We start from the raw sequence: 13,733 nt of genomic DNA, 5'->3' as shown, positions 1-13,733 counted from the left end.
TCTCATTGTTCAGGCATTAGGTTATGTTGCATAACAAAAATGACCTGCACACAGATATTTTCCACCCAGAATGTTTCTGATGGTGGTACCCTTCAGCACAGTGCTGCTGTTGACCAGAGCTGTTGAAATGCAGAGCATGTGCTGGCTGGCAGAGTGGATCTGGCTGTTCCTTCCCAGTGTGTGTCTGTGCTGCAGCCCTTATCTGTATGTGAGAGGAAGCTCCCGTGTCTAGAGGAGCTGCGAGACATCAGCTGCAAGTACGGAAGGTAATCAGCCATTTCCAAGCACTGCTTTTCAGCCACTCAGGGTGTCTCTTCCTTGCTAAAACAAATAGACTTCAAGTGGATAATAAACCCTCTGTATCTCAAAGTGAAAATGAATTTTTGAATGCAGAAAGGCAGTTTGGGGATCTGAAAAGAAACGTTTTTGAGACATCTCTGCCACAGGCAGAACATCATTTCCTTGACCCTTATTTTTAGCTGCAGGTGTCCCTGCAGCCTCTCAAACACAAGCACTGTGGTCAAAGTGCACATCAGTGTTTGGAGTTACAGTTCAGGGAATCCAAATTCCATTCTCTTTCCCTGTATTACTGCAGGATCTCTGTACAATGGTGCTTCCTGAATATCTCCTGGTCTCAGCTTACCTTTAACTTAACTGTTTTGCTAACTGAGCCTAACTAAGCAGATATTTAAACAGCAGGGCTAGGGAAGAATGATGTGTTATGCCTGTTTCAGTGGGTTTAGGTGAATGGAAATACATCATAGAGATTAAAATCTGACAAAAGGATCCAGTGTTGGAAATGATCCAGTGTCACTGACTCTGCCAGTGCACTTCTGAATCACGGGAAATGATGCAGGTGCTCAGTAAAGTTTGCAACCTGCCTTTCCCTTGTTTTTATAAATTTCTGTGGGTGTCTCATTTGCAAGTGAGATATTTTCATAATGAACTGATATGGAAGAATTAAATAGAAATAAAAGTTCATGGCAATGCTGGTTTCCTTTGCCTCCAGCCAGCTTTCAGGTTGGATTTGTGTTATCCCAAAGACTCTCTTCAGGAATTGTTAAACCTACAGAGCTGGCTTGCAGAAAGAAGGAAAGTCTCCCCCCTGGAAGGAAGGGATACTCTCAGGTGTGCCAGGGTGGAGTTGCTTCCCTGATGTAAAAAGAGCATTTCTGCCAGTTCTGTTTCCAAACACAAGGTGGAGAGATGCTGTTCTGCAGCAGCACTCAGACAGGCACAGGTTCAGCAGGAGGTCTCTCCAGCACAGCGTAGGCTTCCAAGGGATTTCAGGGAACATCTCCTTCCTTAGAGCTTAGATGGTAAAACAGCATCTGACACCCGGGGCTTTTGTTGTGCCCCAAAACCAGGGGTGAGATGGTGTTGAATGAACTTTATGGCGTGGGGTGGAGTGGGGCTGTCTGAATGTGGTGCTGTAGCGTGGTGAAACACTGATGGGGCTCTTCCACTGCATTTCAAACCTATGGTGAACCAGCCTGCTGTCAGTGAGCCCTTCCCTGCATGGTGTCAAAAGGAGAAACGGGAATTCTTCAAGCTGTGCTCCATCCTGTGACTTTCCTTTGCAGACTACCCAGCACAAAGAATTTTGTGAGAAATAATGATTTGCCCTCTTTCCTCTCAGATTTCATGCTTGTGGCTTGGAGATCCAGTTGTTCACATTGTATTGCATAATAGCCAAATATGACATCTCACTGACCTCCTTTAAAGACTAATCCAAGAGACAAGTCTGTTGTGTCAACATGTACTGTGGGGTTTGTTCTTTCTTTTTGGTAGCTGCATCCTCCCAAAAGAAAAATGAATGACTTATCTACTTCTGAGTCTTATTCCCAGTGACAGATGTGACAGGATACTTTTGACAGCCACATTTTAAGGAAAGGACAAAATAGAGTTATCCATAGCAATGACTGCACAGACCAGAAGAGCACTGAATCAGTTTCTTCATCTACAATTGTTACATTAAAGCCTTCATTTGGCCTAATCAAGTGTTTAAATAGAGCTGTATTTCTTAAAATAGAGCTGTTTCCTTCCTTGAACCTGATATAGTTGTATTTTAAATATGAAGTATTAACTAGAACAAATTGGTACAATTTGAGTGTGAACTAAGACAATGTGTGTGATGGGAAATTTTTTGTCAGTAATCTGCTTTTGGAGGGGCTTGAAATACCAAGCAAATCCATCACCGGTGAAACAGAAAATTACATCACCTGCTTCAAGGAACAAGAAAGGAAAGCACTGCACACTTTCTTAATTGCTTTTTTCTTTCCTTTTTTTTTTTTTTCTTCCACATTGAGGCAAGAACTAGAGAGGAAAAAATGTCAAGAGTGGAGAGATCACAGAATATTGGCTTCGTTGTTAGTGTGGTGGGACAATGGGTTTTTGAAGTGTTTACGCTGTGCTAGACAGAGAAAAGAAGTGGGAAGCTGGGAAAGAGAGACCCTGCTCAGTCTGGCATTGTGGCGGTGCTGGAAATCAGAAATCAGGTAATAGGATTTCACTGTCTGGATCAGCCTCTGGCTGTCTGCAGTATGTTCCGGAAATCACTTTACAACTCTGCTTCCATTTCCTTGGCTGTCAAATGAACATCATGATAACTGCCTCCTCCGAGCGCTGGGGTTGCACTGGAGCAATAAAGCATTTGGGAGGAAGGAGTCAGAGGTGTGTGATTTATGAATCCAGCAGAGTCAGGCTGAACTGCCTGTGAACAGCCAAAGGAATCATGGAGTGAGGGGAAGGGCTCCTGGAGCGGATGCCGATGCTCAGCATGCTGCCCATGTCCAGGGGTGCCCGAGGAGGTGAAGCAAATCTTTCCAGCCTTGTCTGAGCAGAGGTAGCTAAAGACAAAGTATTTTTGTTTCTCACCTCACTGCGGTGAGTCCTTGGAGCGTTCGGTGCCTTGGAGTTTTTCAGAAGGAGGGTTCTGCTTGTTCAGTTCTTCTGCATGGATGTTTTATTAGGATGCTCTGCATGGCTCTTTCCCCACGTACAACTCGTCATAACGTGATTTTATGCTTGAAGACAATAAAAATAAAATGAGTCAGTGAGATAAGATATTGAGATAAACAGATGAGCAATATTTATAAACCATAAGAGTCTCCTAAATTTGATAACCATCAGTTTGAGCCAATATACCCCATGGTGCTGAAGAAAGAAAAAAATCAATATTGCAGAAGCTTTTACAGGGAATTTATGAGCACTTTGTTCAGGATCAGTCCATGAAGACAAGCATAGCTAGCACTATGCACTTACTTATGAAAGGGCTTACTGAGAAATCCCTTGTTGAATTCACGAACTGTTCCGAGGAATTAAATTGAGGAATATGGAAATGGGCTTTTAAATATTTTTTTTCCATTTATTAGTGTATACTCAGAAGAAGAAAGTGCTGTAATAAATTATCAACCTCCTCTGAGTAATGTGGTTGAATAGACAATAACAGTGAAGCACAGTCCCTGCCAAAGTTCCTAAGCATACCTGTTCCAGTTTCTATCTCATAAGTAGATTAGTATGGGCTGGTTTCTAATAGGAATTCCTCCCCCCAGCCCCTTAAGATAGACTTTCACTGTATTTAGGTACTACTTCCCAATTAAGGTTGTAGCATAAATAGCTGCTAGCATGCATCAGTCACCATATTCTCTCAAGGAGCATGGAAGCTGTTCTGTGTGTCAGACCTGATGCTTACACTTTTCCTGATCTGATCCCGGTTTCAGGTATCATTTACTGTCAGTATTCCTAAGAAAGTGTTGCTGTGCTGTTTGCCTAGAGAGTGTGCCAGGCATGTGGGCCTCCCCTCAGCCCAGGCCAGGGCCATGGGTGGCTCCTGCAGGGGTGAAAGAGGGAGCTGATCCCCCACATAGCCCCAGAGCACCATTTTTATGGTCCTACTCAGGCTGTGAATTAAAAGATAAGAAAATAAAGGAGACCATATAGATAAGAACGGTTGTTGGGATGAATTACCAGGCATTAAGAAATGGTTGTGAGTTGTTTGTGAGTGGAAACAGGTGAAAACAATGGGGAGCAGAGTTAAATGAAGCAGCTGAGGCTTTTTCTCCAGTGCTCATCACACGGTTTGGGGTGTGACCTGTTCATATCAATTTATGGTGTTGTTGAGGCAGATTATTGAGTGCCAGATAGACTCCGTGTGAGTTAAATGCTGCCTCATCTTGGAAGAGAATACAAGGTGAAGCCAGAAAAAAAAGGCTGCTCTCTGGCAGGGTAAAAAATTAACATTTAAAAAGGTGCTAGAAGAGCTGCAGGCCACTGGCTGCTGAGTGTGAGCAGTTGTGTCAGTGAGAAGCAGCAGTGACCTCTTGGTGCACAAGCTCAGTTGGTGAGGGGCAGCTGTGGCATAGTGCTGCTTTATGTCCCATTCACTCTCTTGGTAAGTGATTTACTCACATCATTACTTTTGGCTGTATTTTGTCTGTATCTTCTAGAGTATGGAGAGAAGCAGGATTTTTGTTCACAAGCAATTTAAGCAGATCTGGCAGCTGAAGTGCAAAGGGGGTGCTGCTTCAGGCAGCTGTAAAGGTGAGGCTGTTGGAGGGTCACTGGAGGCAGTCCCCACCAACCAGGGCCAGGCTGAGGTGAGCAGCACTGCTCACTGAACCATAGGGGGTAAAGGGTTGTGAGTGTGCAGTTTTTACCTTTGCTTTACATTCTTTCTCCTATTTGCACACAAAAAAAATCTGTCTTACATCTCCTATCCCCAAAGACAATGGGATTTACTGAAGCATTCATGTGGCTGCGTGGATGGGAGGCTTGTCTCTCTCCCTCTGTAGTGAGACTTAGTTCTTACATGCACTTTAAAGGTTTCAATGAAAAGCATCAAGAATCAGGAAAATCTTTGATTGAACAGCTCGTCTTCTAAGCTACACCTGTGTTGTGCCTTTTGGCACACTGTGCTGCTCCACAATGTCTCCCTTGTATTTCTCTTTATTTCCTGCTGGTTGTATATTGGAGCGCAAAACTGCACAGAAGCACTGGAGAACTGGGTTTGGAGGGTGTCCTCAGAACACCCCACCCTGGGAGCCTTGATCTGCTTCTCTGAATGGGAGTCAAGTAACCCTGGTGGAAGGAGGGGATGGCTCAGGCTTCAGATATGTGATGGGTTCACTTCATTTAGAACACTCCTGTGAAATGATTCCTTATCCCTGACTATTAAAGTAGCCTCAACAGTTCCAGGCTGCAGCTGAGACAAAACTGGCTGGGGTTGAGTTGGGAGTGTTGTTCAGCTGAAATGTGTAAAAGCATCTCTGATTTGGTCATTTTCACTGCATGGTGTTTTGCACTATGAAGTGGAATTTTCTTGTATGTTTGCCCAAAGTGCTTCATGTTTTTATCTCTGCCCTCTTCTCTTTGCTTTCAGATTCCATCAGTAATTGTGGGAATCGGTGCTGCTTTAATTAGTGCTCCCTGTGCACTGTGCTTTGCAGATTACAGGTTTCACATTTGCCACCTGTACCTCCCTCTGCAGCAACACCAAGCACTTGCTTTGGTCCCTCCCTGCCCTGCAGAGCAAGGAGGTATTCCTGGGGAAAGGGAAAAACAACACCAAATCCTATCTCTGCTCATTGGCATTTTTTGCCCTAAGGGAAGGTGACAGTGGCATGTCCTCACACCAGGAGGCAGCTAAACACAATCGATACAGGCAAGAGGAACAGATAACTGCATAACAGATCCAGGGAAAGCCTGTGCTCACAGTCCTGGTGGTACATGGCATTAGGGATCTCTCCTGCTGCCAGCAGGTGTTCCAAGTAATGCTGTCAAAGGTCTCCAGGCAGAGATGGGGTTGCTCATAGAGCTCTGCCTATCCAGGTGATGTGAAAGCAGAGGACCCCCATGCCCTGCTTAAAAGAACACAGGTTTCTCTCTGTGCCATGCTTGAAGTGGAAGTGGTGTTTTCCCAGGACGAAGTAGCCTGGGATTTGACCTTTCTGCATGGCTGTTCACTGAATTTGTTTGTGGTTTCTCTGCACTGCAGTGTCTCCACCTGTGCCTAGGAGGGCTCTAATGCCAGACTCCATGAGGGCATTGGTCACAGGCTGTAATTTAGACATTAATACTCTCCAGCAATAAAAACCATTACTCTGATCTCCCCCAGGGAATTGTCCTGTCCTTTTGTATGAGCGCTCCTTTATTCTTCTCTCACTTGTAACAGTTGTCTTGCTAAGGCATTGTTTTGGTGAATCATACATATCAAAGTGTGTTTTCTTCTTCCCTGTTCTCTCACTCCTGTTGTTCATGCTCTTTTTTTTTGTTGTTGTTGTTACTCTTCTTAAAATGTCTGTACTTTGCTCTTGTTTCCCTTTAAATGTTTGAATAATCAGCAGCAGTGGGCACAGAAAGATTTCTGTCGATGTGAGCTGTATTGGTAAGTGTTTGACACGGTTTGCTGAGTAGGGAAGGGAGGGGGCAGTGGGGAGAGACTTATTCAGCAGCAGCTTTCCATCACTTCCTCAGTTTCCTGTTTGCAAGGAGAGCTTTCAGACAGCCTTTCCGGTGTTCCTCTAATCTCTAAATGCATGTTTCCCAAATCTATTCCACAGGTGCCAACGAAAAAGCTGAAGAAATATGAGAGAGAGTACCAAACCATGCGAGAGAGTCAGCTGCAGCAGGAAGATCCTATGGACAGATATAAGGTAGGAGATGCTATACAGGAACCTGTTCCACTGGCAGATCCCATGGGAGTGACCCGGTTCCAGCGGCTAAGCAGAGGTGTGTGTACCACACTCACCTCCCTGGGATGTGCTGGTGCAGACCTTAGGGAAGTGCAGTGCCAGGTGAAACTCAGCCCCTTTCTTGAACAGGCACTTTAAACACTTGAACTTAGTAGTTCTTTCCCAGGAATAGTTCAATCACAATTTGTAACTCTCAAGACATCTGAAAGTAGCCACATATAATATTTTTCTTCTTTCAGTTTATATGTTTGTAGGTAACTCTCCTGCTGTTGCACTTTTATGGGAGATCTTCATGAGCCGCAGAAACAAAGGGAGATTCTCAGCTACAGACACAGAAAGGAGAAAATACACGTTGTTCTAGCGCAAGCTATGTGCAGTGGCATCCTCAGAGACTTTGGAAGATGAACTCTTCCTTGGCTGATATGATCCTTGTTGTTCATTCCTGTTTATACCAAGTGTTAGTAGTTTTTTGTTAAGATAATGCCTGGTACGGTGGGACCCGGGGGTCCCTGGCACTGCTGCAATAGATTTAGCAGTGATGGATATCCTGCTTTAGGGCAGCAGAGAAATAAAGGTTCAGTTGGTAATAATGATAGCTCAGTAGTTCACCAGAAGAGAATACTTTTTAATTTTGGATTAGCTTTGCTTATCTCGCCAGTGAATTTGCTCTCATTGTCACAGCTGTGCTCCTTTGCCGTAGGTTCTGTGTGCTGGAGGCTCTGTTCCTGGGCACAGAGTTCACTGAGTGTTTGGGATCTGGTCGTTGCTCGCCCTAGTTCGAATAATTCAGGTTCTCCAGGTGAAGCTGCCAGAGATGAAGCACTTTATTGCCCACTGCCCAGGATGCCTGGGAACTGACACTGCTTACATATCCCTGTACTGTTTGCCTGCTGTTCCTCACTGTGCCTTAGAATGTTCAGTGACGTTGCAGTTGGTACAGAGCCTGCCAGGAGTGTGGAGTGGTGAATAATCTTACTCCATTGGTCTGTGAATGTAAGGAAAGTGCACCGTTTTCAGAAAACCAAAGTATGGAAATCTGTAGTGAGAGACTGTGCCTTAATTCATAAATGTGGCAAGGTAGACTTACAGGTACAGAGAAAGTCAAACTCACCCCTTTTTTAAAAAGCATTTATCTGTGAAAAATTATATTTTAAGTGTAGTTTTTATGCTGTCAAAGAGTGTAGATTTCATTGTTTGTGAGACTTGGGACTGCTGAGGCAGCCAAGAACCTATAGCAGGTATGACCTATTTAGGAAAAAACACAACTTGATGCTGATAAACTTCTAAGTTTTTTTTTTTGGTGGTTCACTTATAGTACTGTGGAATTAAAATAATGCTTAGAAAACAAATAAGGTTCTTTGAAACTCTGTGAAAGCATATTAACTAGTTAATCATGGGCGATGGATGGTGAAGAACATTATCCCAAGCTGCAAAAGAGGATATAGAAAGCGACTCTTGGGCCACTGTTGATGTGAGTCACTGTCACAGTCAAGATCACAGCCCAGGGTTTTGGCTTGCGCTTCTGAAACTCAACGTGGATTTTTTTATTAAGCTGGATTGGGTCTGATCCTCTTAGCAATGCTGTGATTAGAGAATCCCCATAACTGGTTAGATGAGTTCAAAGTTCAGACACATTCTTCAGTTGATGGGTGCCATGGAAAAATGCTTATAAGTGTTCTTTGTTCCTTGTCTTGCTTGTTAAGATTTTATTCCTGTGTCAAGCGGAGGTTGGTAGGAATTGACATTTCAGGAGCATTTCTGAAGGTCATCAAGAAACACCTCACAGGCAGCAGGTGGAGAGCCAGCCTTGCTTTTCGCTTGTCCTTTCAGTCAGTGCTCTGCAGCCTGTGTGGTCGGAGGTGCATTTCAGTGGGGCAGCACCAGGACTGGGCTTGGTTTGGGAGAGGACAAAAGCCCTGCCTCTGAGCACAGCCCTGCTGTCAGCTCCCTCTGTGTGGGCTGTACCCCACAGCCCTGCAGCCTTGCAAGTTTTACAGTTTCTCTTCCCAGAACAAAACAAAGTTTTGGTTTGCTGCCCGGGAAGAGGATGTTTCATGGATGGGATCACTGGAGTGGAGATCCCTGCGGAATATTCCTCAAGAAAGAAACGAGCTCTCAGACTGTTGATACTTTTTAGCTGTAGTTTTTAGAGTGTTTGTTGTTTGCAGTGTCACAGTTTTTATTGCCAGCAGAGGTTTGTCAGGACTGCAGAGGCACAGGCCCTTGTGAGCTGCAGTGGTAGAGGATGTCTGAGTAAGACACCCCCAGTGGCCCTGCCCTGGGAGGAGATGATGGTCTGTGGAGAGAGGGAGATGAGCTGGGTTTGCAGCACTGGGCCCACCAGTAACCAGTCAGGTTTTCTCAACATGTTCAATTCATGTGCTCCCATGAGCTGTTACACACACAAGAGTTCCTGCCCAGCTTGGATTTTACATGTTGATTGTGATTTGACTTACCAAAAGAACAGTATTAAAGAGTGCGTTATTTTTGGAGTTTGTTTACTGATGTATTTACAAGTATTATTTAGGAAGAGCATGTGTTTTTATGGACATTTTTTCACTTTATTTTCCATTGCTTTTAACAAATTATCACATTTTTGTCAGATTTTTAAAAGGTGCAAAAGGGAAATATGTTCTAAATTGCTGTTTGTCACTGGATTTTGTGACTTCTGGTTAAAATAAATTACAAATTGCCTACAGAAGCCAGGAAGAAAAGTGAGTTGTATGTAGAGAAAAAGTAGTAATATAGTTTAGATTGACATTTTTCTAAATATTATGGGGGGGGGGGGGGTTCTGTGTTTGAGAACACCTCATGTAACAGGGTTTGGGTTTCACTTGATGAGAAATTTCCAGAATTGAGCTTGGGACTTGATTTAAAATAAAGAGAAGAAGGGCTGGAGTTTTGCAAGCAGACCCTGCTGTTCTGTTCTGCCTTTTCCTCTGTGGACCTCGTTGTGCAACAGGGAAGTTGTGTGTCTGAATAAATGTGTAATTTGGACATAATAGCCTTTTGTGTGTTTGAAGTGGAAGCAAAAATTAATACATTGCTCATTTTCATTCAGTCATGGTAACTGAATGTTAACATCATGAGGAAAAACATGATGATTCTTGATGTGTGGGACATTGTCTGTGGTTTCTAACAAACCAAATGTGCTGAGGCAGTTTGGGGGATGCTTCTCCAGAGTCACCAAATGGAGCTCTTCCTTCAGAGCTCCTCCACAATCAAGAGCCCTTTCCATTGGGCTTATGAAGAAGCTGATGGGGAGGTATCAGAAGTAAAAAAGGCCTTGACTCTGTGCAAGCCCTGCTCAGCAATAACAAAACCATCTCTATCCCATCAACACTGTTTCCAGCACAAATCCAAACCACAGCCATGCCAGCCACTGTGAAAAAAATTAATTCTACTCCAGCCAAACCCAGCGCAGGGTGTTGCTCAGCAGAAGCAGAATTGCTTAAGGAGGTTGGTGACTCGTTCCACCCCACTTGAATGCAGCTCAGAGAGGATGCATCATCACCACTGTTCTCCTCAGGAATTACTCCTTGGTGCAGGCTGGAAGGGAGCAGAGGGTGGAGTTCAACCCTTTCAAGTCTTCCTGAGCTGAGCCTTGCTTTCAAGTTGGCCTTCTTCTTTCCATCCAGCGTGTGATGGGAGCTGGAGTATATCCTCTCTAAAACTCAGAACCAAAAACCCAATGAAGAATCAGCAAATTTTTTTTTTGTTGCTGTTGGTATTAAAAATTATTTTATATCCTGTTTCAACTGTCTTTACACCAATGGCTGAAAGCAGTGTTTGGTCTGTGACTTTGCAGGAGGTAAGTTTATTTGTGTTTGTGTGTATCAGTGGTGTTTGTCCTTTTTGGAAATGCAGTATCCTCCTTTTAACAGTTAACTTGAGCTCCCCAGCCACCTTTTTAACCAGAAGGAGGAATTTGGGAAAGAGGGACCTCTTACTTTACGAATTGTAGAAACCGAGCAATGCCGAGGAGAAGGAAATGGTTGTCATAGTCAGTAATTTAGTGGTGTGGAGAGAAGGGCAGGAAGCTGTCTGTTTACACCAGGGACAACTAGCAGGTCTGACTGGTTGGCTGATGCCAGGTTACAAAATGCTGCCCGGGATGTGAGTCCTGCTGTAACGAACCAGCTCCATCTGTTGAACTTCTTGTCATTGCGAGCGTATTTCATAAAACCCTGTAAATATTTCAGAGCCATTGGAAATAGTTTGCTACACATGAAAAGCACTATTTGCTATTTCTGTCTTTACTGTGTCACGTTAGGTTTTATTTAGAGTTAAGCAGACTAAGAGTTTCCTCCTGAGGAAGGAGGCAGTTTTTCACTGCTAGATCTGGGGGGGAGGAGCTGGAAAAGACAAACCATCTCATCGGGCGTTCTGCCCTGGGTGGAAGGAGAGTAAAGGTGTCTCTGTGAGAGGCTCTCAGCTGGACTAAGAGTATGGTGGACAGGCTAAAACCATCTCTTAGCTATTGACCGGATGCCCAAGGTAAGAGATCTTTGCCTTATCCCAATGTGCCATGTATGTTCTCGTTTAAGAGGAGGATAGCGCATTTCCAGCACGGAGCTTGCTTACACACTTGTCTGCCAATGCAAAGCAGGAACTCTCAACTTCACACTGCAGCTTGCTTTGCAGACACTGAAGCTTTTGGCAAAGGCATAGCAGAAATGTTAAAGCCAACTGGGTTATTTTGTGAAAGTCTTAAGAATTTGCTGCTTTCTCCTTCTAAGCAACATCCCTACGGAAAGGTACCGGTGCTGCAGCACCTGGCAGCAATACTGTCCTGATCTGCTCCCAGGTTTTATGTGAAGCCAGGTCTGACAGCTGCCGGCTGGCAGAGCTGTCTATAAAAACCAACATTTCTAAGGAGGTCTGAATAAAATACAGGAAAAAAGATGTTCTAGATGATGACGATGATTGACTGCAATTTGGTTTTACACTTTAAAGTTTATATTATCCTTAGAGAAGAATTTTACTTTTAAAAATTCCCTATCCCATACAGGCTACAGTGCAATTAAAATAAGAAAGATCCCCAAAGTTGTGTGTCTTTTAGCAGTGATTATCTTAACTGTGCTAAGATAAAAGCATTTTACTTAGAGTTTCTGTACAAAACAAGTTATTCAAAGTATGATCTTTTGGAAGGGAAACAAACTTACTTTCCTGTACAGGGCAGTGCCTGGTCTAGTTGCACAATAGGGTCACAGTAAGGAGACAGAATTTGTAGAAGTTCTGCTTCCTGCCACAGAGGAAGTTCCTACATAGAAGAGACCTCTTTAAGCATCCTCTTAGAGCTCTACTTGTCCTGTTTTTGTTTAAGCCGAGCATGCAAAATCTGCTTGCAACAGAAATGAAAATTGCAGTTTCATGGTGGTGATTTTGGAGAGAAAAAGTATCTAAGCATAGCTGGTAGGCAGGAGGAAGTGAAAACAGGTGAATAATGTGCTTATGCAAGAAATCACATTTTGTAGGAATGTGTTCACTGAACAACTCTTGGAAATGTTTTTGTCTTAAGTGCTGATGTATGCTGACTTTTATTGTTTTGTCTTGGAGAACATAACTTACCTTTCAAGGAGAAGAGGTCCTTTTTGAAATCTCCGCATGTAGGTTGCTGTTCCTCCACCTACGAGTTTCCATATGAATGTGGTGTTTTTCCTTGAATTTCCATAGTGCACAGATTCCCTTTGCAGCCTGTTTTGGTGTGAAAGATACACAGCCATTTTGTGACTGAAGGCCAGCATAGTTTTTTCCTCTCTTAAAATCCATTTGAGGAGGGCACCTCTGTCTGTCCCACCTGGCTGTGTTGTTCTGAAGATGAGGATTAGTATTTGATGTTGGACCCCTGGGAGTTCACTGACCACAAGCATCTTTTGAATATGGTTCTGTTTCTCAGCTGTAGAAAAGTCACTGAGACTGATTTTTAAAACACCTGAATTATTATTCTCATTATTATGAAATATCATTCCCCTGTGCACTTCCCTTCTGTGGTTAGTGCTCCATGGAGTCGTTTCTGCCTGTGTGGAGTGGGCAGGGAGGGCTGTGCAGCGAGGGCCTGGAGTTCTCCATTTGGTGTTCCCCTCATTGCCCACTGGCAGGTCCTGGGCCTGTGCTCAGGAGTGAACTCCCCTCTCCCCCCTAGCACTTTGGCTCAGCAGGTTTCCTGTAAAACACACACTGGTGTCATTGGTGTGAGTTACAGAGGAGGGCACAAATGGCAGTACAGGATATACAAGCTGTAGGGGCCTCCAAGACTAAATGCTGTGCTCTGCTGGTTCTGCAGGAGATGGGAAGTTGGCATTATATAATCTACAAAATGGACTATTTTTATGGATCCCTGCAGACAGAATTTTGTAAAGTGGAGCAGGACAGCTTTCTACTTCCGATTGGAAACATTATGAGTAACTCTTAATTGGTCCCTGTTCACTGCTGCTGGGTGGGATTTTATCTGCCTGATTTCTTTAGATGATGAGCAAGCAGAAACCAAGTGCTTTTGTGAAGAGGTCTGTGTTTATTTTTGACAGGGAAATGCTACAATCAGTGTGTCACTTGGTGACACAGACCACTGGGATGTAAGTGAAATAGCTGCATTTGCACTGCTGGCTTAATTCACTGTTGTTTCCCAGAGCAGCAGCCCTGTCTGAATGTGCACTCTCGCCTTCTCAGTGTTTTACGCACACAATGCACTCGTTTATTGCTCTTCAATATTGATAAGGATTAACTTCCTTTCCTGGTTGTTCCTTTCTTTCTGCAGAGGGAAAACCGCAGGCTCCAAGAAGCAAGCATGAGGCTGGAGCAGGAGAACGATGACCTCGCCCATGAGCTTGTCACGAGCAAGATTGCCTTACGGAATGACTTGGACCAGGTAATGCTGACACAGATGGGCCCCAGATCAGAAACCAGTTTTAGGAACCCAGCTTTGTGCTCCACTGAGAGTATAACACAGCATCAAAAGTGTAATTATTTGTGCCTTTATTTTCCTGACAGCCTCACTCGTAGTTGCAGTCAGCTGGATTTCCACATTCAGTGGTGTCTGGC

The 13,733-nt window shown here is 44.0% G+C and overlaps 1 protein-coding gene across 12 annotated transcripts in view; it reads left to right on the top strand.

Moving 5' to 3' along the window:
* RABGAP1L (RAB GTPase activating protein 1 like) overlaps nucleotides 1-13,733 on the top strand; it is a 229,467-nt gene that overhangs the window by 204,592 nt on the left and 11,142 nt on the right. For 9 of the 12 annotated variants that reach the window (XM_051793884.1, XM_051793894.1, XM_051793904.1 and 6 more), the window contains 2 exons: nucleotides 6,561-6,653; nucleotides 13,450-13,560. In XM_051793884.1, coding sequence (XP_051649844.1) covers nucleotides 6,561-6,653; nucleotides 13,450-13,560 — 204 coding nt within the window. Of the gene's footprint in view, nucleotides 1-6,560; nucleotides 6,654-6,931; nucleotides 11,190-13,449; nucleotides 13,561-13,733 lie in introns of those variants that run through there. The other 3 variants (XM_051793921.1, XM_051793975.1, XM_051793965.1) reach the window with 2 other exon arrangements.

The sequence above is a fragment of the Manacus candei genome, unplaced genomic scaffold (assembly GCF_025592945.1).
Source record: "Manacus candei isolate 608988 ecotype Guabito, Panama unplaced genomic scaffold, ASM2559294v1 h1tg000005l, whole genome shotgun sequence".
Taxonomy (NCBI): Eukaryota; Metazoa; Chordata; class Aves; order Passeriformes; family Pipridae; genus Manacus; species Manacus candei.
Note: the sequence above shows the minus strand (reverse complement) of the source record. Positions and strands in the feature narration are given on the sequence as shown.